This window comes from Pristis pectinata, chromosome 7 (genome assembly GCF_009764475.1).
Source record: "Pristis pectinata isolate sPriPec2 chromosome 7, sPriPec2.1.pri, whole genome shotgun sequence".
Taxonomy (NCBI): Eukaryota; Metazoa; Chordata; class Chondrichthyes; order Rhinopristiformes; family Pristidae; genus Pristis; species Pristis pectinata.
Genome location: NC_067411.1, coordinates 40,728,568 through 40,755,810, shown reverse-complemented (window position 1 = coordinate 40,755,810; position 27,243 = coordinate 40,728,568). Strand labels below are relative to the sequence as shown.

At 44.9% G+C, this 27,243-nt stretch overlaps 1 protein-coding gene across 1 annotated transcript in view; it reads right to left on the bottom strand.

The window, feature by feature from the left end:
* The window catches only part of gda (guanine deaminase), a 49,724-nt gene that overhangs the window by 21,499 nt on the left and 982 nt on the right, over nucleotides 1-27,243 (bottom strand). The window contains exons 2-7 of the mRNA XM_052019598.1: nucleotides 23,725-23,813; nucleotides 21,678-21,852; nucleotides 18,696-18,783; nucleotides 13,959-14,064; nucleotides 11,379-11,406; nucleotides 3,702-3,809 (exon numbers count right to left, since the gene is read on the bottom strand). Of these exons, the coding sequence (XP_051875558.1) occupies nucleotides 3,702-3,809; nucleotides 11,379-11,406; nucleotides 13,959-14,064; nucleotides 18,696-18,783; nucleotides 21,678-21,852; nucleotides 23,725-23,813 (594 nt within the window). The remainder of the gene's footprint in view (nucleotides 1-3,701; nucleotides 3,810-11,378; nucleotides 11,407-13,958; nucleotides 14,065-18,695; nucleotides 18,784-21,677; nucleotides 21,853-23,724; nucleotides 23,814-27,243) is intronic.

Below are 27,243 nucleotides of genomic sequence, written 5' to 3'. Positions count from 1 at the left end.
GCACCAGTGTTGAGAATAATCGTGCTGGAGGTGTTGCTGCCTATCCTCACTCATTGCAGTCTGTTGGTCAGAAAGTCAAGGATCCAGTTGCAGAGGGAGGTGTTGAGTCCCAGGTCTCAGAGTTTGCTGATGAGTTTGCTTGGGATTATAGTATTGAAGGCAGAGCTGTGGTCAATAAACAATAGTCTAATGTAGGTGTCTTTGCTGTCCAGATGCTCCAGAGGTGAGTGTAGGGCCAGGGAGATGGCATCCACTGTAGACCTGTTACAGCGGTAGGCAAATTGCAGTGGTTCGAGGTTGTCTGGGAGGCTGGAGTTGATGCATGGCATCCACTGTAGACCTGTTACAGCGGTAGGCAAATTGCAGTGGTTCGAGGTTGTCTGGGAGGCTGGAGTTGATGCATGCCATGACCAACCTCTCAAAGCACTTTATGATGGTAGATGTCAGAGCCACTGGTCGGTGGTCATTTAGGCACGTTACCTTGTTTTTCTTTGGTACAGAGATGATAGTGATCTTCTTAAAACAGGTGGGAACCTCAGATTGAAGCAGGGAGAGGTTAAATACGTCTGCAATTACCCCCACCAGCTGATCAGCACAAGATCTGAGCACACAGCCAGGGACACCATCTGGGCCAGATGCTTTTCTCGGGTTCACTCTCCGGAAGACTGATCGTTCAGTTGCATTTGAGGCTGTCAGGGTGGGTGGTGACAATTCACTGCCCTTCTGTTCAAAACGTGCAGAGTGCGTTAAGCTCATCAGGAAGGGATGCCCTGTTGTTAACTATGCTGCCTGACTTCATTTTGTAGCCCATTATAGCGTGTAAGCCCTGCCACAACTGACAGCTGGTCTGGGGCTCTATTTTGAACCAGTATTTTCTCTTGGCATTCCTGATAGCTTTCTGGAGGTCATATCTCGATTTCTTGTACAGGTCAGGATCACCAGATTTGTGTGCAGCAGTCCTCGACTTCAGTAAGGAGTGGATCTCCAGGTTCGTCCATGGTTTTCAGTTTGGGAACACTCGTATTGTCCTCTTTGGTACACAGTCCTCAACACACTTGCTGATAAAGTCCGTGATGGTGGTGACATACTCATCAAGGCTGGCAGCTGTGTCTTTGAACATGGACCAGTCCACTGACTCAAAGCAGTTGCATAGATGCTCATCTGTTTCCTCAGACCAGTACTGCATGACTCTCTGTACTGGATCCTCCCGTTTCAGTTTCTTTTTGTATGCAGGGAGGAGGAACACAGCCTGGTGGTCAGATTTACCAAAGTGGGGGCGAGGGGTGGCTTGGAAGGCATCTTTGATGGTTGTATAACAATGGACAAGGTTGTTAGGTCCCTGGTGGGACAGGAGATGTGTTGGTAGTACTTTGGTAATGCACTCCTGAGGTTGGCCTGGTTGAAGTCACCTGTAATAATGAAGAAGGCCTCAGGGTATCCTGTCTCAAGGTTGTTGACCACGGAGTACAGTTCGGGTGCAGGCTTCATGTTTGTCTGGGGTGGGACGTAGACTTGGCTGTGGATAGCTGAAGTGATCTCCCATGGCAGGTAGAATGGTTGACACTTCACAGTTAGATATTCCAGGCTGGGTGAGCAGGAGCTCGCCAGGACTGTCACGTCCAAGCACCACGGGTTATTGATTAAGCAGCAGACCCCTCTGCCTCTAACTTTGCCCGAGGATGCCGTACGGTCCATTTGGTGGATTGAGAAGCCCTCAGGTTGAATGGCACAGTCAGGTGAAGCAGGTGTAAGCCACATTTCGGTGAGACATAGCACACAACAGTCCCTCGGTTCTCTTTGATAGGTCAGTCTTGCCCTTAGTTCATGAACTTTGTTCTCAATGACCTGGACGTTAGCTAGTAGTATGCTGGGGAGGGGGGTCTTGTACCACGCCGTTTCAGCCTCACCTGCAGCCCAGCCTTCTTACCGCGCTTCCGAGGTAAGCGGCTGCGGCGCATCAGTCCTGGAATGGAGTCACCTGGTAAGTGATTGCTTAAGGACAGACCTGGAAGACCTGGAGTGGATTCACCTGGACTAGAAGGTAAGTAATTTCTTTTGGCCAGACTTTGAAGACCTGGAACGGATGGTCAAAAGCTTGGTTAAGAGAAATGTTTTAAATTATATCTTTATAAAAAGGGATTTAGGGAAGGATTTCCAAAGCTTGGATCTCGATAGCTGAGAGGCAGATTGCCAGAGGCACAGTGATTAAAATCTATGATGTGCAAGAGGCCAGTATTGAAGCAGCTCAGAGATCCAAGGGCTGTAGAACTGGAAGGTGTTATGGAGATAAGGAAAAGGATAGGAGAAGCCAAACCAGAGGGAGGATATTAAAACTGAGGCCTTGCATAACCAGAAGTCAATGTAGATCACCTAGCATAGGAGTGATGTGCGGGTTAGAACAAGGGCATCTGAGTTTCAGATAACCATAAGCTTATAGAGAGTAGAATAAGGGAAACCATGTTAAAGGGTCATGTCTAGAGGTAACAAAAGGCAGGATGAAGGTTTCAGTAGCAGATAAGCTGAGCTGAGGCCAGAGTCATGTAATGTCTCAAAGGTAAGGGGCTCTTGACTTTATTTCTAATAAGTTGAACCATGCTGGCTGTAGCTGGCAGTTCCAATCAGAGCCTCCAGCAGCCAGTCACTGAAAGCACAGTAAATCCTGGATTTTGATGCTCCTGCCGTGAGACATGGAATTTCTGGACCTGCCATCGATTCAGGGAGCCGAACATGTCAGTTGGCTCTACGCCTGGTCTCCAGCTGGGCCCCACTGGCAGAACCCAGAGTCGCTGAGATTTTCCTGACTATCACCTCTCAGATCCTGGAGCCAAGGTCCATGGGAATTGAGGCACAGATTGAAGAGGTTATGCAGAAGTTAACTTTTTAAAAATTATTCTGCTTTATTTGATGGTTATAATTATTTCTAAATGCTTTACTCACATGCTTAAATCATGAACTTCAATTTTAATAGCTTAATGTGGTGAAATGTCAGAGACATTTAAAAATGGTAAAAGTCAACAACAGAAGGTGAAAGCCCCTCGCTCAACTCCACTCATCAGGGGTACTTTAAGGGCGAGGCCTTTGCACTACACTGGCAGTGGCCTGCTCACCATAGGGGGCATGCTGTAGGATTCCAGAGTCTGGAGGGCCAGCCAGACTGGTCCACTGTTTCTGGCACTGTTTGCACAGAAACTTTTATTAATGATGTAATATCTTTGAAATAACAAAAGATAGGTCCTCTCAATCCTGCCCAGGTAACTACAGGGAGCAGTGGACCATGATGCAGGGCAGAGGGAGCAAGCTGACCTCACCTTTGATGACTTCATATAACAATACCAAACAGTCTGCAGGACAGCAGAACAAAATCCGCAGAATATGCTGAGTGTCTCTGCAGAATTTATTTGCACGCTTAAGACATAATAACCAGCAACTTCGAAATTGAGATTATTATGTCTTAAGCGTGAGTGTAAATGAAGAGAGACACCAAAGAGAGACCAAAAGATTGAAGGGCTAATGACCAGATGGTAAAGGCTTAAAGGTGATAGGCAGAAGGACCAGAGTTAGCAGAAGGATATGCCGTTTTTATGGTTAGAATCTGGAAAAGCAGCTTGTTAGGGTGGACAGAGACAATAGTACAGAACTGGACAAGTATCAGCAAAGAAAATTGGCAGGGATACAAATCGGGGTGCAGTACATAACCATACCTGAATGTGCAAGTCATTGGCATTTGCAAATGACCCCAGTTGTTTCAATAACTCAGAAGTGCAGGAGGGCACAAATCGAGGGGTCACAATGGGCCTCACCAGAGGATACTGAAAACAGAAAACAAATCAATAAATACTACTGTTTACACACCACCATCACACTGTAAACTCGAAAATCATTTATCTCTTTGAGTTAAGATTTATTGTAAAAACATGAAATGCTGGATATAATCAGGAGTACAGGCAACATCTGTGGAAAGAGAAAAACACAGGCTGATAGGGAAGTGTGATAGGTTTTAATCAAGTGCAGAGGCAAGAAATTTGGGAAAGAGAAGGTCTGCTTGGATCAAAGACTGGAGAGAGTGAACGACAACAGTGATGGCTGTGCAAGGTAAAAGGGAGTAGTAACTGAAGAGGGTCATTGAGCACAGAACCAGGCCCTTCGGCCTATCAAGTCTCCACTGTCCATCAAGTACCCATTGACACCAATCCCATTGTACTCTCCCCAAACTCCCGTCATCTCCCCCCAGGTTCTACCACTCACCTAGACACTCGGGGCAATTTACAGTGGCCAATTGACCTAACATCCCACATCTCAAAGATGTGGGAGGAAACTGGAGCACCTGAGGGAAACTCACATGGTCACAGGGGAAACATGCAAACTCCACACAGACAGCACTTGGGGTCAGGATCAAACCAGGGTTTCTGGGGCCGCGAGGAAGCTAGTTGTGCCACTGTGCTGCCCCTAGTCTGAACTCACTGAATACCTAATGGAAAGAAGAGATGCAGTTCCTTGACCTTACATTGAAGAGATCGAGATAGAGGACAGAGGAGTGAGAGGACAGAGAATTAAGGAAGCAGGCAGCCCGAAGCTGAGGTCATGCTTACACACCAAACTGAAGTCATCAGTAAAGCTCCTGCCCAGTCAGAGTTCAGTCCCTCTTCGACGTACTGGAGTGACCTCATAAGCATAAGATATATTACAATGGGTCCAATGAATCTGAATGCCAGCCCCACACAGCTAGGACTTGCCTCTTGTGGTCACTACTCACCCTTGGCCTTCAGTATCCAGGAATTGCCAATGAGTCATTGCTAGGCCTCAGGTGACAAGGTGTTGGCCGCTGTACCACCTCCTCCTTTGACCAGAGGCATGGCTGGTGGGAGCGCAGTGTCATCTCCTGTTAAAGGCATGACACTGCACTCCCCCCACGGGATACTCAGTGGGATCAAAAGCAGTTAAGCTTGCCTCAAATAGCTAACAAAAATGAAAAAAGTTAACTGTTGCTACTTTTGCCAAATCAGGGTCAGGAACTCTCATTCAAATGAAGGGGGCTCTACACCTGTGTCCAGTGAGATCCAGCAGTAGACGGATGCACTGGGATCTGTCCCAGCATTACAGTGGGTTGGTAGTAGCCCAGGACTTACTTGGAAGCGTCAAAACCCCAGCTGTTCACAGGTAGACAGAGAGGGTGGTGAAGAAGGCTTTGGCGCACTGACCTTCATCAGTCAGGGCACTGAGTGTAGAAGTTGGGATGTTATGTCGCAGTTGTACGAGACGTTGGTGAGGCCACATTCTGAATATTATGTTCAGTTTTGTCAACCTCTATAGGGAAGATACCTTTAAGCTGGAAAGAATACAGAAAAGATTTCCAAGGATGTTGCTGGGACTCGAGGGACAGAGTTATAGACAGAGGTTGAGCAGCTTGGGACTTTATTCATTGGAGCGTAGGAGCTGAAGGGTGATCTTACAGAGGTATATAAATTCATGAGGGGCATACAGGGAGGCAGTCACTCCTAAGCTGCAGAATACAGATAGCTGGGTGACTGTCAGGAGAAGGACAGAGAATAGGCAGGTAGTGCAGAGTACCCCTGTGGCTGTTCCCCTCGATAACAGGTATACCGCTTTGGATACTGTTGGGTGGGACGACCTACGAGGGGAAAGCCACAGTGACCAGGTCTCTGGCAACGAGCCTGGTCCTGTGGCGCAGAAGGCAAGGGGGGAGAAGAGGAGAACAGTAGTGTTAGGGGATTCCATAGTAATGGGGGCAGACAGGAGATTCTGTGGACGTGAAAGACACTCCCGGATGGCATGTTGCCTTCCGGGTGCCAGGTTCTGAGACGCCCTGGATCAGGTCCACAGCATTCTGAAAGGGGAGGTTGAACAGCCAGAGGTCCTGAAGAGGGAATATAGAGAGTTAGGTAGGAAGCTCAAAAGCAGGACCTCAAGGGTAGTAACCTCTGGATTGCTGCCTGTACCACACGCCAGGGAGGGTAAGAATAGGTTGATTTGGCAGATGAATGCGTGGCTGAGGAGTTGGTGCAGGGGGCAGGGTTTCAGATTTGTTGATCATTGGGATCTCTTCTGGGGAAGGTATGATCTGTACAAAAGGGAAGGGTTACACCTGAACTGGAGGGGGACTAATATTCTTGCGGGCAGGTTTGCTGGAACTGTTAGGGAGGGTTCAAACTAGTTTGGCAGGGGGATGGGAACAAGAGTGAAAGGTCAGAGGTTGGTGCATTTAGTGTACAAGTAGATGCAGAGTGTAGAAAGACTGTGAGGAAGGATAGGCATTTGAAATGGAAGAATTGCAGTCAGTTGGATGGGCTGAAGTCTGTCTATTTTAATGCAAGAAATATCAGGAGCAAGGCTGGTGAACTTAGAGCATGGGTAAGTATGTGGAACTATGACATGGCGGCCATTACGGAGACCTGGCTGTCACAAGAGCAGGAACGACTACTGGACATTCCGGGGTTTAGATGTTTCAAAAGGGACAGGGGTGGAGGTAAAAAGAGGCAAGGGAGTGGCTTTGCTGATCAGGGACAGTATCACAGCTGTAGAAAGGGAGAACATCCTGGAGGGATTGTCCACTGAGTCAGTGTGGGTGGAAGTCAGAAACAGGAAGGGAGCGATTACTCTATTGGGAGTATTCTACAGATCCCCCAATAGCAGAAGAGACACTGAGGAGCAGATTGGGAGGCAGATTTTGGAGAGGTGCAAAATTAACAGGGTTGCTGTCATGGGTGATTTCAACTTCCCGAATATTGATTGGCACCTCCTTAGTGTAAAGGGGATGGATGGGGCAGAGTTTGTTAGGTGTGTCCAGGAAGAATTCCTGACACAGTATGTGGACAGGCCGACTGGAGGAGAGGTCATACTGGACCTGGTACTAGGCAACGAGCCTGATCAGGTTTCAGATCTCTTGGTGGGAGAACATTTTGGAGATAGTGAGCATAACTCCTTGACCTTCACCATAGCCTTGGAGAGGGACAGGAGCAGAGTATTTAATTGGGGGAGGGGGAATTATGATGCTATTAGGCAGGAACTTGGGAGCATAAATTGGGAACAGATGTTCTCGGGGAAATGCACAGCGGAAATGTGGAGGTTTTATCCCATTGAGGCAGGGTAAGGATGTTGGAGTGAAGGAACTGTGGTTGACAAGAGATGTAGAATATCTTGTCAAGAGGAAGAAAGAAGCTTACCTGAGGTTTAGAAAGCACGAATCAGACAGGGCTCTGGAGAGTTACAAGGTAGCCAGGAGGGAGCTTAAGACTGGACTTAGGAGAGCTAGAAGAGGGCATGAGAAGTCCTTGGTGAGTAGGATCAAGGAAAACCCCAAGGCATTCTACACGTATGCGAAGAATAAGAGGATGACTAGAGTGGGGGTAGGACCGATCAGGGATAAAAGAGGAAACATGTGCCTGGAGTCTCATCAGAGAGAGAGAGACCCTGATGTTTGTGAGGATGGCATACGACAGGCTGATATGCTAGGGGATGTGCTGGAACTTTTGAAAAACATTAGGATAGATAAGTCACCAGGGCCAGATGGGATATATCTAAGGTTGTAACAGGAAGCGAGGGAAGAAATTGCTGCGCTTTGGTAATGATCTTTGTGTTCTCACTAGCTACAGGAGTAGTGCCAGATGATTGGAGGGTGGCAAATGATGTTCCTATGTTTAAAAGGAGCAGGGCTAACCCTGGGAATTACAGACCAGTGAGTCTTACTTCAGTGGTGGGCAAATTACTGGAGAAGATTCTTAGAGGCAGGATTTATGGGCATTTAGAGAAGCATAGGCTGATTAGGGACAGTCAGCATGGCTTTGTGAGGGGCAGGTCGTGCCTCATGAGCCTGACTGAATTCTTTGAGGATGTGACAAAGCACGTTGATGAAGGTAGAGCAGTGAATGTGGTGTACATGGATTTTAGTAAGGCGTTTGATACAGTTCCTCAGGGAAGGCTCATTCAGAAAGTCACGAGGCATAGGATCCAGGGAAACTTAGTTGGGTGGATTCTGAATTGGCTCGCTCCTAGAAGACAGAGGGTGGTGGTAGATGGAGCGTATTTTGCCTGGATGTCAGTGATCAGTGGTGTTCAGCAGTGATTTGTTCTGGGACCCCTGCTCTTTGTGATTTTTATAAATGACTAACATGAAGATGTGGAAGGGTGGGTTAGTAAGCTTGCTGATGATACAAAGGTTGGTGGTGTTATGGGTAGTGTAGAAGGTTGCTGTAAATTACAACAGGACATTGATAGGATGCAGAGCTGGGCAGAGAAGTGGGAGATGGAGTTCAACCTGGATAAGCGTGAAGTGACACACTTCTGGAGATTGAATCTGAAGGCAGAATACAAGGTTAATGACAGGACTCTTAGCAGTGTGGAGGAACAGAGGGATCTTGGGGTTCACATCCACAGATCCCTCAAGGTTGCCGCGCAGCTCGATAGGGTTGTTAAGAAGGCATATGATGTGTTGGCCTTCATTAGTCGTGTATCGAGTTCAAGAGCTGTGAGGTGATGTTGCAGCTCTATAGAACTCTGGTTAGACCATACTTGTGGTTCAGTTCTGGTCACCTCATTAAGAGGAAGGATGTGGAAGCTTTAGAGAGGGTGCAGAGGAGATTTACGAGGATGCTGCCTGGATTGGAGAGCATGTCTCATGAGGATAGGTTGAGTGAGCTAGGGCTTTTCTCTTTGGAGAGGGGGAGGGTGACTTGATAGAGGTGTATAAGATGATAAGAGGCATAGATCGAGTGGACAGTCAGAGACTTTTTCCCAGGGCGACAATGGTTAACACGAGGGGCCATAATTTTAAGGTGATTGGAGTGGGTGCATGGAATGCACTGCCAGTAGAGGTTGTGGGGGCAGATACATTAGGGACATTTAAGAGACTCTTAGATAGACACATGAATGTTGGAAAAAAATGGGGGATTTTGTGGGAAGGAAGGGTTAGATAGATCTTGGAGCAGGATAAAATGTCAGTACAACATTGTGCTGTAATGTTCTATGTTCTATGGCACAGCTAGTAGAGCTGCCACCTCAGAGCTCCAGAGACCTGGGTTCAATCCCGACCTCGGGTCCTGTCTATGTGGAGTTTCACGTTCTCCCTGTTCCTGAACAGGTCTCCCTGGATACTTTGGTTTCTTTCCACAATCCAAAGATGTGTGGGTTGGTAGGTTAATTGGCCCTAGTGTAGGTGTGTGGCTGCAGAATCCGGGCAGGGTGAGCTGATGGCTATGTGATAGAGAATATGTTGTAATTAAATGTGGAGGAATGGGACTGATGGGATTGCTCAGAGCTGGCACAGACTCGATGGGCCAAACAACCACCTTCTATGTCATTAAGAAATATAATCTCTCCAGCCTTCCACCTTATCACAGCTCTTCACCTTTGTTCTCTCCTCTCTCCCCACTTTTCTCTCCTGCACTTGTTTAAAGCCTATTAGATCACTAATACCAGAAAATAAGAATATAGGAAGTACAACCAAGAGAATCCAAACAGTCCTTAAACTTGCTCTACCATTCAGTCAGCTCATGGGCAATCTTCAAACTCGTCCACTTTCCTACAGCTCAATCCCCATTTTTCTTGACCTTATCGGTCTCCAGAAATCCGTTGATCTCAATCTTGAACATATTCAATGAATGACCATCCATAGCTTTCTATTGCAGAAAATTCCGAAGGTCCACTACTCTGAGTGAAGAGATTTCTCCTCATCTTAATCTTAACAAATGGCCAACTCCCTCAACAAGTTCTGGTGAAGCTTATTCACTTGAAGCTGTTCATGTTCCTCTCTCCACAGTGGGTGCCTGAGCTGAAGTTCCTTTCTACTTTCTTGCTTCTGTTATACAATCCAGCACCCACAACATTACTTAAACTGGAAATTAAAGTTGTTCCAGGATTTCATATGATGCAGATGCTTTTAAAAAAACTCAGATATAAATACAGAGAATGTTGCAAATACTCAGCTGGTCAAGCAGCATCTGAGGAAAAAGAAGCAGTTAATTAGATGAGTTAAATGCAGTTAATGTTGAAGCTTTATAAGGCATTGGTCGGATCATATTTTGAGTGAAATTTTGGACTCCTTATCTAAGGAAGGATGTGCTGACCTTGGAGAGGATCCAGAGGAGGTTCACAAGAATGAACCAGGGAATGAAATGCTTAAGGTGTGAGGAGCATTTCATGGTTCTGGGCCTGTACTTGATGGTGACCAGAAGGATGATAAGATATCTTTATTAGTCACATGTCCATCAAAACACACAGTGAAATGCATCTTTTGCCTAATGTTCTGGGGGCAGCCCACAAGTGTTGCCATGCTTCCAGCGCCAACATAGCGTGCCCACAACTTCCTAACCTGTACGTCTTTTGGAATGTGGGAGGAAACTGGAGCACACGCAGACATGGGGAGAACGTACAAACTCCTTACAGACAGCGGCTGGAATTGAACCTGGGTCGCTGGTGCTGTAAAGCGTTACGCTAACCGCTACACTCCCGTGCTATCATTGAAATCTACTGAATACTGAAAGGCTTGGATTGAGTGGATGTGGAGAGGATGTTTCCATTAGTAGAAGAGTCTAGGATCCGAGGGCACAGCCTCAGAGTAAAAGGACATCCCTTTAGAACTGAGATGAGGAGGAATTTCTTCAACCAGAGGATGGTGAATCTGTGGAATTCATTGCCACAGAGGGCTGTTGATGCCAAGCCTTTATGTATATTTAAGGCAAAGACTGATAGGTTCTTGATTGGCAAGGGGATTAAGGGTTACTGGGAGAAGGCAGGCGAATGTGGTTGAAAGAAAAATCAGCTATGATTGAATGGCAGAGCAGATTCAATGGGCTGAATGGCTTAACTCTTATGGTCTTATTGTCTTAATGTTTCAGGTCTGGGATTCTTCATCTGAACTGGGAAAGAGAGAACCAAGTTAGTATAGATAGCAGAGAAGGTGCAAGAGGTTTTTTTTATATATTCATTCAAGGGATGTGGGCTGAGCCAGCATTTAATTGCCCATCCCTAATTGCCCTCAAGAAGGTGGTGGTGAGCTGCCTTCTTGGACTGCTGCAGTCCTTGAGGTGTAGGTATACCCACAAGGCTATTAGGGAGGGAGTTCCAGGATTTTGACCCAGTGATGGTGAAGGAATGGAGATATATTTCCAAGTCAGGAAGGTGTGTGGAATGGTATGGGAGAAACAAACAGAATTTCTCTGATAGAATCCAAATCTCTGATAAGGTTGAGCCAGGATACTTAATGTGGCAGTTAAAGGGCAGTTAAAGATTGGATTAAGCTTCTTTGTATGCGTAACGTGCTGTTACTGATAAGGCTGAGGGATATGCCTAATGATACAAAACGAGAAAGGAAAAAGAAACAAAAAAAGGAGAAGGATGAGCCAAAATAGCTCAATCTTTCTTACCTTCCGTTTGGCAAGTTCAGCAACAAATCTGTGAGGAATAATAAAAATTCAATGCTGGCATCACATGTTGCTTTGACTTATATAAGATATACAATGAGTATTCTCTCACCCCTCCCCTGCTGGACAGACAAGGATAGAGATCCCCGGCTTTCATCTTCCACTCCACCAGCTTTGGTGGTCAACAGATCATCCTTTGAATTTTCCACCAGCTTCAATGAGATTCCACCTCTCCTCCCTTTCAGAATTCCAAAGTCACTATTCCCTTTGTGACTCCCTTGTCCACTCTCCTATCCCCACATATTACTTCCTGTCTCATGGCACTTTCCCATGCAAATGAGAGAGTTGCAGCATCTTCTATTTTACCTTCCCATTACCGGAGACTCAAATACCTCTCTGAGGTGCAACTAAACCAATTGGTTTTCAGAGCACCCAAGCTTTCTGTTGTCTGTCACTTCAATTCCCCATCCCACTCCGATCTAACTGTCTGTGGCCTCCTGCATGGTTGTAGTAAGATCCAATGTAAGCTTGAGGGACAGCAATTCATCTTCTGCCTGGACATGTTGCAGCCCTTGGAGCTCGGTGGTGAATTCAGCAATTTCACACAATGTGTTTTCTGTTTGTATCAGAACTGGTCAATTCTGCTGCAAGGTGCTCCATCTGTAACATTACCTCAGTTTTACTCTCTCCACAGATGCTGCTGGATCTGCTGGGCATTTCCAACATTCGCCTTTTGGTATCATGGCTCAGCAATTGCTCTGACCTGCATTTCACAGCCTTAACATGTCCCTTTGTTTTCTCATGCTCACTAACATCTTTCATTCATCTATTGATCAAAAGGCTCTGTAAACAGTGAAATCACCTCATCAGCCCTGACCTCACCCTATGAAGGTACAGTAAAACTGCAATACTCTACCATCCAATGATCCAGAAATCCTGATGGTTCCAAATTTCACTGGAGTAATGTTGCCCTATTCCCTTCCCACTCACTTCCCGCACTCTATAATGATACTATGTAACATCTAAACAAAAGTCAACTTAAAGTGTGTAGGGGTATTAATAGAAAGTACATCCAGTATTGCATCACCACTGGATTATCAGAGTTTTACTGTAATCCCTTTCTCCTATCTCTCTCTCTCTCCTGCTCTCACTGCAACTCAAAATTAATTTGTTTTCTCACTTTCCCAGTTTTTGACAAAAGGCCTTCAACCTTCTCTATTCTTCATTCCATGGATGCTGTCTATCCTGTTGAGCATTTTCTGTTTGTTTTTTTTTAAATTTTCTACCAGTTAGATTTTCTCAAGAATACAAGTGATTGGGTGGCATTACGTATGGAATATATCACACAACTAAGAGCCAGAAATAGCTTCAAACCTTAGACTTTTCCATGCTTTTTCCTATTTGCCATGTCCTTGCCCATTCACTTATCTCACTGAAGCTTCTCTGGGCCCTTCTCACAGCCCACACTGCCACCTACCTTTGCATCATTGATAAACTTGGATATATTACACTTGATCCCTCATCCAAATCATTGATATGGATTGCATACAGCTGGGGCCCAGCACCAATCCCCTATCAAACTCCATGGGCCACAGCGTCCCAACCTGAAAATGACCAACTTATTTCTACTTTGTTTTCCGTGAATTAACCAATCTTCAATTCATGCCAATAATATTACCTCCCAATTCCAGCACTCTAATTTTGTTAAATAATCTTTTGTGTGGTGCCTTAAAGGCCTTCCTGAAGTCCAGCTGTTTTGCCTTTATCTATTCTGCTAGTTACAACCTCAAAAAATTCCAAAAGGTTTGTCAAACATGATTTTGCTTTCATAACTCCTTATTGACTCTGCTCATTCATGTTACAATTTTCCATGTGCCATTCTACCACTTTCTTATTAATCATTTCCAACAATTTTACTACTACTGATGTCAGGCTGACTCTAGTTTCCTACTTTCTCACGCAATCCATTCCTAAATAGTGGAGTTACATTGGCTACCTTCTGACCTGTGGAAACTGTTCTAGAAATATGGAATTTTGGAAAATGGCAATCATCCACCATCTCCACATCTATCTCCCTTGAAATCCCAGGATGCTGCTCATCAAGATCTGATTTAGCAGCTTTCAGTCTCACTAATTTCTCAGTGCAAGATCTTTTATGAGTTTTAACTGGTTTGAACTTCCCTTTTATCCTCAACCTGTAGTCTTCCACTTTTACTTGCTCTTCTTCTGTGAAGACAGATACGCAAGATTAAATTTTGCTGCAGTTTCCTCATTCCCCGGTATGCTTTTTCCTTTCTCAGCCCTTAAGGGCTGAACTTTTGCTGATCTTTACCTCACCATGCTATGATCCTTTTGAACCCTTATGAGGAGATGATATAAACATGTTTTTGAGCAAAGGTGTGCAGGAAAAATCAATTACAGGGGCTGTACTACAGCAAGAATCAGCCAGAAAATGAGGTTAAACTTTCCAGCCTGGGATGATCTCCAGAATGGTTACTATTTAGTCACTGAGTATATGGACAAGGACTTGTTTGAAAGTTGCTGTGTTTGATAAACCAGAGAGACTCAGAAGCAACACATTACCTTTCTGTTTCCTTTACTGATTCATTTGTTGTTTCTTTGTACTCAGTATAAATGTCATTAATGTCCATGCAAACTTTTCCCACAAAAGCTCGCTGACCAAATTTATCTGTATCAAAGAATAAAAAAAGTAAGCACTAATTACTCAAAGTTAGAAATGTCTCCCTTTTGTTACTGCAGCTCATTGGAGTCATTCCTGTTGTAGAGATGAGGACATCAGAGAGAACTCGCTTGTTCTTCAAGATAGTTCATAGGACCTTCATGTCCACCTCAGAGGGCAGACACAGCCTCAGGTTAAACAGTCATCTGAAAAGCTGCCCATCCAGTAATGCAGCAGTCCTTCAGTACTCAACACACACAAAATGCTGGAGGAACTCAGGAGGTCAGGCAGCATCTACGGAGGGAAATAAACAGTCCACGTTTCGGGTCGAGACCCTTCATCAGGGCTGGAAAGGAAGAGGGCAGAAGCCAGAATAAGAAGGGCGGGGGAGGTGGAGGAGCAGAGGCTGGCAGGTGATAGGTGAGTCCAGGTGAGAGGGGGAAGGTAAGTCGGTGCGGGGGCAGGGGGGGGGGGGGATGAAAGGGAGTGATCTAAGGAGGTGATAGGTAGAACAGGCAAAGGGCTGATGAAGGAATCCAGTAGGAGAGGACAGTAGACAATGGAATAAAGGGAAGGAGGTGGGGAACGGATGGGCAGGTCATGAGGGTAGGGAAGGAGAGAGAAGGGGTGAGGGGGCAACAGGAATGAGGGAAAACAAAGGGAAGGGGAAAAAAGGAGGGGGGGGGGAAGAGGGGGCGGGTTACCAGAAGTTAGAGAAATTGATGTTGAGGCCGTGAGGATGGAGACTCCCAAGGCAGAAGATGAAGTGTTGTTCCTCCAAACTGCAGCTGGCCTCAACGTGGCAATAGAGGAGGCCGTGGACGGACATGTCAGTATGGGAGTGGGATGTGGAATTGAAGTGTGTGGCCACCGGCAGATCCTGGCTTTTGCGGCGGACGGGGCGAAGGTGCTCGACGAAATGGTCACCCAATCTGTGTCGGGTCTCACCGATGTAGAGGAGGCCGCACCAGGAGCACCGGATGCAATAAATGACACCCTCGGATTCACAGGTGAAGTGCTGCCTCACCTGGAAGGACTGTCAATGGCCCTGAATGGTGGTGAGGGAGGAGGTGTAGGGGCAAGTGTGGCCCTGAGTACAGTTGCAGGGACAAGTGCCAGGAGGGTCATCAGTGGGGAGGGATGAGCGGACAAGGAGTCACGGAAAGAGCGATCCCTGTGGAAAGTGGAGAGAGGAGGGGCGAGGGGAAGATGTTCCTGGGGGTGGGATCCCATTAGAGGTGGCGGAAGTTGCGGAGAATGGTGCGTTGGATGCGGAGGCTCGTGGGGTGTTAGGTGAGTACATGGGAATCCTGTCCCTGTTACGTCGGGGGAGGGGGGATGGGGTGAGGGCTGAGGTACAGGAAATGGAGGAGATGCGGGTGAGGGTTGCATTGATAGTGGTGGAAGGGAAACCCCGTTTACTGAAGAAAAGAGGACATCTCTGATGTCCTGGAGTGGAAAGCCTCGTCATGGGAACAGATGAGGCGGAGGTGGAGGAACTGGGAGAAGGGGACGGCATCCTTACAAGTGACAGGGTGGGAAGAGGAGCAGTCAAGGTAACTGTGGGAGTCAGTGGGTTTGTAGAAGACGTCTGTGGTTAATCTGTCTCCGGACACGGAGACAGAGAGATCCAGAAAGGGGAGAGAGGTGTCGGAGATGGACCGAGTGAACCTGAGGGCAGGGTGGAAGCTGGAGGCAAAGTTGATGAAATTGACAAGCTCAGCACGGGTGCAGGAAGCAGCCCCAATGCAGTCGTCAATGTAGTGGAGAAAGAGGTGGGGAGCGTTACCGGTGTAGGCTTGGAACATGGACTGTTCCACATAGTGGATGTTGGATAAAGTGGGAGGAGCCAAAAGAGAAGTTGTTGAGGGTGAGTATCAGTTCTGCCAGATGGAGGAGGGTGGCAGTGGAGGGGAACTGGTTGGGTATGTTCTCGAGAAAGCAGTGGAGAGCCTTAAGACCTCCCTCAGTACTGCAGTGGAGTGTCAGTCTACATTTTTGTGCTCAAGTCTAATTAACTATGGTTGCAATAGAGGTGGCTCAGATAGCAGCTCCCTCCTGCCCTGAAGGCAGAAGATTGTGGGTTCAATTCTCCAGAAATGAGAGTATTGAGCAGAGCTGAGACCCACAGTGCGGTACTGAGGGATTGTTGTACTGTTGGAAATGCTGTGTTTTTTCCTGATGATACATAAAACAAGCATCAAATATTCAATGGCAGAGTTCTCCCTGGTGTCCTCATAGACACATATCCCTCAAGAACATTATGAAGGGTCATTACAATGGAGTTTGTGGAAGCTAAATTGTCTGCTATTTTGACTACTTTTCAAGACTACTTCATTGGCTGAAACTGGCTGTTTGACCCGTACAGCTTTGATGCTCCACTCAAGCTGCTCCTGTCCCTCCCCTTCAAATCCACCAGTGTAGCTCTCTATTCCCTTCTCACCTGCCCTTACATGCATCTATACCATTCAATGCAACTACTACGGTATCAAGTACCACAGTCTGGCTGGGTCACTTCCTTGACTTTTCTCTCTTCCAGAATGGTTTCCACCGACCAGCTTCCCAATCCCCGCCAATATTCTCAGAGACACTAATTAGCTGCCCCGCTACTCTGCGCACCACTCCCCCTCCCATTTCCTCAGGTCTCGATCCCTGTTCTGACCTCCTTTCTCTATTCCAACACAATCCTTTCTCCATCTCGTCAAACTCCACCCCACCCAGCACCGACGTCCTGGTGGGGGTGTTTGCCAGTGTTGTTGGGCAGCGTTTAAACTGGAACGGCAGAGGAATAGGAACCCAAGCAGTTTAACTAGGGAGAGAGAAACAAGGACAGGAATGAAAGAAAGCACCGTCAAATGCGAAGGCAGAGGTATCAAGGGTGAGAGGAAGATAGTGCCACAGTACAAAAAAAAGTGATATGATTAAAAATGGCAAAAAGGCAAGACGAGAAAGCTTTGTATCAAATGCATGAAGCATTTGTAATAAGGTAGATGAACTAACTGCACAAGATGAAGGGGAATATCCATAAAGGAGATATGGACGCAAGGGGTCAAAGCCGGGAACTTGATATTTAACTTTCAGGAAGGATGCACAAGAAGGGGAAGTTGGTGGAACAGCATTATTAATAAGGGACAAAATAATTACAGATACGAGAGATGACCTAGGCTCAGGAGATGTTGAGTCAATTTGCATAGAGAACAAAAAAACAAAGGAGAGACTGGTAGGAGTAGTGTATGCACCCCAAACAGTGTAGGAAAGGGTGTAGATCAACCAATAATGGGGGCATGTAAAAAGAGCAGTGCAATAATTATGAGAGACATTGACTTTCGTGTAAATTGGGTTAATCAAGTTGAAACGAGAGCTATTGGGAATAAATTCGGAGCATTCACTTGAGATAGTTTCTTAGAACAATATGCTATGGGCCAACCAGAGAAAATGTCAAGTTAAGATCTACTAATGAGTAATGAGGAAGGTTTAATAAATAATCTGAGAGTAAACGATTCCATAGGAATTAGTGACAGCATGTTCGACTTTCATATTCTGTTTGAGGATAAGAATCTAGGGTTGGAAACAACTATGTTTAACTTAAATAAAGGGAATTACAATGGAATGGGAGAGTTGGTTAAAGCAGAGTGGGAAAATAAATGATCAGGAAGACTGTGGGCACATGGTGATAGACATTTTAAAGAAATAATTCATGATGCTCAGTGAAAATATATCTCATTGGGGGAGGGATGAGCCAACTATGGGTAACTGTGGAGGTTAAGGACAGTATTAAGTCAAAAAAGAAACCGTGCACCTGTCTACATTGGTGGATCGGCAATGGAGAGGGTCAGCAGCCTGATCGTTAACATATCGGATGACTGGCCCAGCACATTGAAGGAATCACAAAGGCGGCATTCAAGCCTCTTAATTTTTTTGAAGGTTAAGGAGGTTCAGCATGTCACCCAACACTAAAACTTCTACAGATATACTGTTGAAAGTATCCTGACTGTTTGTATCATGGTCTAGTACAACAATTTGAATGCATAGGAATGTAAGAAGCAGTAGAAAGCAGTGAACTTGGCCCAATACATCAATGGCACATCCTTCCCCACCATCAAAAGCATCTACATGAGGCACTGCCTCAAGAAGGCAACATCTACCATTAAAGATCCCCACCATCCAGGCCATGACATCTTCTTGCAGCTACCATCGGGCAGGAGGTACAGAAGCCTTAAGTCCCACACCACCAGGTTCAAGAACAGCTAGTTCCCTTCAACCATTCAGTACTTGAACTAACCTGCGCAACCCTAATCACTAACTCAGTATATCAACACTTTGCACTACAATGGTCTTTTTTTTTGTTCTAATTGTGTTCTTTCTTGTAAGAATTGTGAATAATTTATGTTTAATTTATGTTTTTCTAATGAATATTTTATGTCTTATCCAAGTGCCTGTGATACTGCTGCAAGCAAGTTTTTCATTGCACCTGTGCATACATATACTTGTGCATATGACAATGAACTCGACTTGGACTCTGACATCTTACAAAGGTGGACCAGTGCAGAAAACGATTGGATTGTGTGGCTGCTGTCTATGAAATGAATGGAGTTATTCATTCCATGGGAATGGGAGAAATGAAGGGACAAGCCTCTTACCAATGACGTCACAAAGCTTTAATGATGAGTCAGTGTGGATGGTTGCAAAGTAACATGCAGTAGTTGTACCATTTCTCAGTGTCCTTTTCTGTGGAATAATGAAGCTGTTATTAGTAAGAAGCTTGTTCATTTTTTTTTGCACTGGAACCTTTATTTCTTCTTCTCCCTTTCCAAACTCTCCCTTACCTGAGTAACAGAACATCACTGATGGGCAAAGAATGTTACCTGGAAATTCTTCCTTCATCCATTGCAGTAAATGCACCAAAAAATTTAGTGACTGTGCCAGGTTCACTGTGATATGGCCATATAATGCACTGAGCAAACCAGCTGGGGGTGAATTTATCGTCATTTGTTTTTACACAGAGTTTCACAGGAAGGTTACAGTGCAGGAGGAAGACATTCAGCCCATCGAGTCTGTATTGGTTTTATGAAAGCAGTACAGTTGCTGTCACTGTCACCTACTCTCCTCATAACCCTGTATTAATTTTTCTACAACCACTTTTGAAATGGCAGCATTGAATCTATTCACTATTCCCTCCAGCAGCACTTTCCAGAGAGCAAAAAAGATTTTCTGCTTGTCAATTTTGGTGCTTTTACCAATCACCTTTATTCCTTCTGTTCTGGTTGTTGACCACTCTGCCAATTGGAACTATCCACACAACTAAAGCCCCTCATCCCTGGAATCATTCTTGAATCCAGCACAGAAACAGGCTATTTGGCCCAACTAGTCTGTACCGGGGTTTATGTTCCACACAAACCTCCTCCCACCCCTCTTCGTCTCACCCCATCAGCAGAACCTTCCACCCCTTTCTCCTTTGCGTGTTTATCCAGCTTCCCTTTAAATGGATCCTTGTTATTTTCTTCAAACATTCCAGCTGATTATAAACACTGCATAAAGAAATCTCTCCAGAATTTGTTTACGTTATTTATACATCACAGTAACAGGCCCTTCTGGCCCAACGAGTCCATGATGCCCATTTAATCCCATGTTAACCTACCCGTACGTCTTTGAAATGTGGGACGAAACCGGAGCACCCGGAGGAAACCCACGCAGACACGGGGAGAACGTACAAACTCCTTACAGACAGTGACAGGAATTGAACACCGATCGCTGGCGCTGTAATAGTGTTATGCCAACCACTACACTACCGTGCTGCTGTAAATAGATAGTGCTTTACTCTATAAACATTACACAAACTTACTGTCTTTATAAGCACAAGGATATGTGATCGGCTTGCCAAACAATCTTAGGACAATTCATTAATGGATTTGTTCGTGACCATTTAATGTTTACAGATGAGTTTTGATCTCCCCCATAAATGGAGGCATCTTCTCTCCATCAACCTGGTTAGACCCTTCAAGATCTTCATCAGTTACCCTTTAACCACTTTTCTGGTGAAAGGAGTCCCAGCCCATTCAGTCTGATAGTCTAACATTCAGATCTGGTATCTCCTTGTGAATATTTTTATCCATACTTTTGTCCTTTTATATTCTTTCTATAACATGCAACACCATTCTCCAAGTGTGGTGAAAGCAAGTTTCAACACAAATGAAAAACAGCTTCTCTGATTTTGAATCCCTTTCCTCTAGAATTGAACCTCAGTTGTTGGTTTCTTTTTAGCCTTCCAATGGCCTTATTAATCTGTATCACTGCTTTTAGTGATTTGTGAAACTTCCCTACCCCATTTTGAGGGTTACTTCCTTTGTTTGCACAAATGTTGCTTTGTAAAGCAACCTCAGCAGAATGGCTGAAGTGATGGAGGTGAAAGCCCACAACTCTCACTTTCAGGGAGATACTCAGAACTATACTGAGCCCTGCTTAGGCAATACCCAAGGAACTACAAGGATTTCTGGACACTTTAGGAGGGATCAATTCTAAAATTCTAATCTGTAGATAGGCACCACTGTTGGCATTGACAAGTTTGGCCGAAGGGCCTGTTTCCATGTTGTATAACTCTACGAGTTTGGCCTTGCAGGGAATGCAATGTAGCTTTCCCAGAATAATAAGACCTGGTCTCCAAGATTTAAAATTATGAGACAGCACAGACTAGGTCTGTGCTCCTTGGAACAATTAAGCGATTTGATTTAAGTTTTCAGGATTTCAAGGGAACTGATAATTTCACTGTCTATCCTATTTCCAGTTTTGGAAAGTCTAGAAACATTTTTGTTTGAATACATTTCTAGTCACAGGGTGGTAAAAATGTGCAAATAGTCTGTGATCCCAAGTCAATTGTTCCTTTAAAATTTGAGGCTGATGGATTGTATTTAGTTAAAAGCTGTTCATGGACATAGGGCAAAAGTAGATTTGTGGAGTTAGGTCTGTATCTCATTGAATGGCAGATCAGGCCCAAGGGACTGAATGGTTGCTCAATTCCTATCTACATCTATCTTCAAGTGATGCAAGACAGTTTGGGAAGGTAAGCAGAAGCAAGTTTTACTCCCAGGTGCAGGGAGTAATGTGGTAAGTTTGGGTGGTGAAGTGGTGGCGGCGATGGATGGTGAGGTGGGGGGGGGGGGGATGGTGTGGAATCCCAATGATAAATATTTGTTGGGATATTGATCCTTGTTTATGAGTGTCCTATTATGTGTGATTGTGGCAATAAGGCTGGATGAAACATTGAAAGGTATCAACTGATCAATGTCTTTACAAACCTGTTATTAACCGAACTGTATTACTGCTAGATGATTGAAAGTTATAGCTCAAATTATTATTTCAGCATGAGCACTCCCTTGTGTCTCTATTTTTATGTTGTGTTTGCTGGATAAGCAAGGTGTTAAAATACAAAGAATGAAATGTTAGTTAAGGCAGAAACAATGAAGAAATGCCTATGGGAGTAAGGGCCAAACAACACTAGCATCTGGGTTCAGTAAATACTTGCTGCTCAGAAATTATAACTTGCATGCACCTCCTACTTTACCCGACGGGAAATAGCCTAATGCTGCATTGGCCAATTTTCTCACATGCAGTACAGCTGTACATACCACTACTTTGGTATACATATCCTCTGCAAACTTCAGGTCTTTAAATCTGGCTTCAACAGGGAAGGTATATTTGATTAACCATTGAAGAAGTGGCAGATCCAGGCAAGATCCCATTTTGGGATATTGGGAGGCATGGATGTGGGTGTCAACCAGTCCTGGGATAAAGAATTCCTGCCTGAATGAAGAGAGTATGGATGATTAATGATGAGGCTTATTTAGTGTCATAAACTTCAATTTATCAGGAACATGAAGAGAAAAGACACAGTTAGGTTAGTGAATAACAAGAATATTTTTGTTGAAGCAATAATCAGTTAGCAAACAACAGCAAAGCAATGGCCCATGAGTCATCATATCAGTAAATAAGATTACGGTGCTCAGAACTCCTGGATTGGTGCAGGCAAAACTTCTGTTAAGGAATAAGGATATTTCACTGAATTCTATATTGGATTTACACATGGCTTTTTATACTTATGACCAACAGTTCTGGGCTAGGAGATGTGCCTGGTTTAGGTTCTGTTCAGGGTCAGGATGTGCTGAAGAACCCAGAGGCAGGCCGATGGAAACAATGGTGCAGGATGTGATGATATCACCCATCCACCATCTGGAGACTCCAGGCTTCCATTTCACCCCAATGACATGGCACTTGTGTGCCAGCAACTGGTAATCAACAACATGCCTTTGCAAAGCACCTTAAGGTGAGTGGGGAAAGATTTAATAGGAAACTTAGGGGCAACTATTTCCACACACAGGGGGTAGTATGTATATGGAACAAGCTGCCAGAGGAAATGGTTGAGGCAGGTACAGTAACAACATTTAAAAGACACTTGGACCGGTACAAGGATAGGAAAGGTTTCGAGAGATATGGGCCAAACATGGGCAACTGGGACTAGATTAAATGGGCATCTTAGTTGGCATGGATGAGTTGGGCCAAAGGGCCTGTTTCCATGCTCCAAATGTGGCAAAACTTCAAGAGTGGTTACCCAACTAAATTTGACATTGATCCATAAAAGGAGATACAGTAAAAGCTTTACTATCTGATATCTATGGGAATGGGGGAGGTTTCCAGTTCATCAAATATGCTGGTTGGTCAAGAGTTACGTATGGTTTCACATAATCAATAATATTAAGAAAAACGAAACAGTATTTTACAGTACTCACTATGTTGCAGTCTATTTATTGTAGTGCAACATTTTACAGTAGAGCATAAATTATCCAGTAACTTAAAATTACACTATAAATTTAAATTTTTCATTTTTTTCACCATATAGAACTGTATACAGTAATTTAATGTTTGTATGTTGCACTTAAACTCTTCTGCCTCAGGAAGGCAGATCTACAACACCAGCTGTTGATATTGGTGGTACTGGGAAAGATGCAGAGCCTGAAAGTTTCACACACGTTGCAGAAGCACGTTGCAGAAGCACATTGCAGAAATTTTCAGATGTTTGACTGACTAAAGCCAAGGATGATTTACCTTCACAAAATTGTTGCAGACAGCCACCAATGTGGAGAGAATAAAATCAGGGGTGGCCAAGGATCTGGAAGAACCCAAGCAATGCTGGGTGAATGGAGGTTACAGAGAAAGGGTGGGTTGAATCCACTAAGGGAAGATTGCAAAAATATGTTCCACTTTGATTCAATAAACCTTTCATTATATTTCTCTTGAAAAACTTTCCATTTCAAAATAATTACTGCACAAAACCATATGAAGAGGCAGTTGCCATGGCCACTTGGTTTCACCTTCCAATACTGGTGTCTTTTCTGTCAAGTCACTGAATTCTGTGATGGTTGAGGGAGGGAAGCTTTAAATTGAATTGAAAAATAGAACACAAAATACTCAAGTGATTATTTGGGCACAGGTTCAGCAGGGAGTGAGATAGCAGCATGATGATGGGGAAGTGGAGCCACAAACGCAGGAATATTCAGGGACCACACACTTGAGATTTATTGCCTTGCGCACTTACACCATTGACTGCACAAGGCAGTAAATCTCAAGTGCGTTTTCCTAGATTTTCACTCCCTACTCCCCCGACTACTTGAAACTAACCTTGGCTGAAGCACTCGGATTGTCTCTCTCTTGAAACGCCACTTCACTGACAATTCTTCATCTTTATCTGCAGTGTCAATGAACATGATCTATAACAGAAAACAAAATCTGGTCCAGTTCTGCCAGACTAAAGACATTTCCCTCCCCACCTCCCCCCCACAGAACATGAGTTTTCAAACCATTGAAGAGAACAGTACCTTGAGAGAAATAAAGTGGTCAGTAGGTCAGGCAGCATTTGTGGAAACGGAAGCAGAGTTAACATTTCAGGTTGATGGTTTTTTTTCCCCCCATCAGGAACGGGTATAGTTGGAGACACAAGAGACTGCAGATGCTGGAATATGGAGCAAAAAAACAATCTGCTGGAGAAACTCAGTGGGTCAGGCAGAACCTGTGGAGGGAAATGGACAGCTGACGTTTTGGGTCGAAACCCTTCATCTGGATTGAAGGAAGGGTCATGACCTGAAAAGCAACTGTTTGTTTCCCTCCACAGATGCTGCCTGACCCATCAAGTTTCTCCAGCAGTTTATTTTTGCTGGGAACAGTTGGAGATAAGTCAAGTTTAAGATGCAGAGAAAGTAGTTGTTGGAGTAGGGATTGAAGGAAAAGTGAGAACAAAAGGAAAACTCTGTGATTGGATGGAAGGCAGAAAGATGAGAAGATGAGAGGGGTGACAGTGCGAGATGAACAGTGGTGGTGACAGGGAATAAAGCTGTAAATGCAGAATAATTATCTGACATTATCAGAGTGAATGCTGGAAATCTGAAATAAAAATGCCAGAAAAGTTAATTATCTTAAATGGTTGTAGTTAGTACTACCTAGCAGGTTGCAGTGTGCTGACTGAGAAGATAAGATGCTTTTCTCGAGCTTTGTTGGAACCATGTCGGATTTCAACATCAGGGAGATCAGAGCAGGAATGAAAAGTGATTTTTCTCAAGTTATATATGCATTTTTCTCAAGTTATATATGCATGTGGTCAGTAACTGGGGAATTCCAGAAGATTCAGCTTAACAACTGTCCTGTACCTACAAGTGTTGGAAGAACCTGTTGCAATATCATCACATGGTTGCCCAAGTATGTAGGGATAGGAAATTTTTTTAGGAAAAAGAAGGAAGACTTGCATTCCCAACACTTTAAGATCAGCCCAAAAGACTCTGTGACCATAAGGTATAGTCACAATTATAACGTCACATCAAGCTCTCACAAACAGCATTGTGACAAATGACTTAATAATTTAAGTCATTGACTTGATGACTTAATATTTGTGTTTAAGTATGTTGATTAGCAGATAAAGTCTGTGGCAAACTTGCCTGCTTTTCCTCACACCAGCTAGGGAGGCCAGGTGGGGTTTTAGCTCAATGTCACTTCTGAAATTTGGCACCTCCAGCACTTCACCACTTGCACCAAACTTATCATTTATTTCCTCATGAGATGTGGACCTGGCTGGCCAGTCCCTCATCTACTGCTCAGCCCCAATTGCCCTTGACAAAGTGGCGATGAGCCAGCTTCTTAAACCACTGCAGTCCCCCAGAGTATGTGTGGTTCAGGATTCTGCCCTAGGAAAGGAAGGACAGTGAAATATCTCCAAGTGGGTAACTTGGAGGGGAATGCAGATGGTGTACCTCCTACCCATCTCCCTATCTCCCTCTAGGTGGTAGAGGTCCTCGATTTGGGAGCTGCACTGAAGGGTAAAGTTGAATTTTATGCCCATGTTTCTGAAGTGGGACTTGAATCCACAATTTCCGGATTGTATCTGCATGCCAGAAGCAAATGCCATCACAGAAACCAGGGCTGCATGATGACATTTAAATATTACTGCATGCCAGGTTAACAAATGAGACCTTTCAGGGTGAAAGCACCAGGTCCAATAATCAAGAGGTTTACAACCGAAATTAGGAAATATATAAAAATCTCCTTACCTGGACATTTCATTCGGGTAACTTGGCTGTGGCTCATTTCTAGCACTCTCGTCTCTGGGTCAGTAGCCATCAGTTCATGTCCCACTCCAGAGACTCTGCCTAGGGAATGGTGCTCAGTTGGATGTGCAGGAGTTTCCCCCCTCTGGCTCCTTTCCTGCTCTCATATTTTCGGCACTCACCTTAGATACTGTATATTTGCTTCGCCAGAGCTACTTGCTTTGTCGTTCACCACTGGTGAAGTTCCAGAAGACTGGAGGGTGGCTAATGTTGTTCCATTGTTCAAGAGAGGTAGCAAGGACAGGCCAGGGAACTACAGGCCGGTGAGCCTGACTTCAGTTGTAGGGAAGTTACTGGAGGGAATTGAGGGACAAGATCTACCATCACTTGGATAGCCAAGGCCTGATCAGGAATAGTCAGCGTGGTTTTGTGTGTGGGAGGTCATGTCTGATGAATCTTTTGGAGTTTTTCCAAAGATGTAACAAAGAGGATTGATGAAGGTAGGGCAGTGGATGATGTCTATATAGACTTTAGTAAGGGCTTTGACAAGGTCCCGCATGGCAGGCTGATCTAGGTTAGGTCACATGGATTCAGAAGGAGCTAGCGAGGTGGATTCAGAATTGGCTCGACGACAGGAAGCAGAGGGTGATGGCTGAAGGTCGATTCTGACTGGAGACCTGTGACTAGTGAGGTGCCCCAGGGGTCAGAGTTGGGACATCTGTTATTATGTATGCAAATGATTTGGATATGAATGTACATGGCACGATTAGCAAGTTAGGGGGTCTTGTTGATAGTGAAGCAGGTTACAATGAATTGCAAAGTGATCTTGATCAGTTAGGGAGATGCACTGAGGGATGGCAAATGGCTTTCTACTTAGATAAGTGTGAGGTGATGCATTTTAGACATTCAAACCAGGGTAGGACCTTTATAGTGAATAGCAGGGCACTGACGAGTGATGTGCAACAGAGGGACCTGGGAGTACAAGTGCACAGTTCGCCGAGAGCAGCTGTGCAAGTAGACAGGGTGGTGAGGAAGGGGTTTAGCATGCTGGCCTTCATCAGTCAGGGCATCGGGTTTAAGAGTAGAGACATTATGTTGCAGTTATACAAGTCATTAGTGAGGCCGCCCTTGGAGTATTGTGCACAGTTTTGGTCACCCAGTTATAGGAAAGACATTGTCAAGCTGGAGAGGGTGCATAAGAGATTTATGAGGATGCTTCCTGGACTGGAGGGCCTAAGTTATAGGGAGAAGTTGGTCACACTGAATCTTTATTCCTTGGAGTGCCAGAGAATGACAGGTGACCTCACAGAAGTTTATAATATCATGAGGGGTATGGATAAAGTGGGCACTCAGTCTTTTCCCCAGGGTTGGCAAGTCCAAAAGTAGAGGGTACAGATACAAGATAAGAGGGGAGAGATTTCAAAGAGACCTGAGAGGTCTCTTTACACAGAAGGTAGTGAGTACCTGGAATGAGCTGCCAGAGGAAGTGGTGGTGGGGGGAGGGGGGTACAATTGCAACATTTAAGAGGCATTTGGATAGGTACATGGTGGGGAGGGGCTTAGAGGGTTATGGGCCCAACACGGCAACTGGGACTAGCAGGGAGGA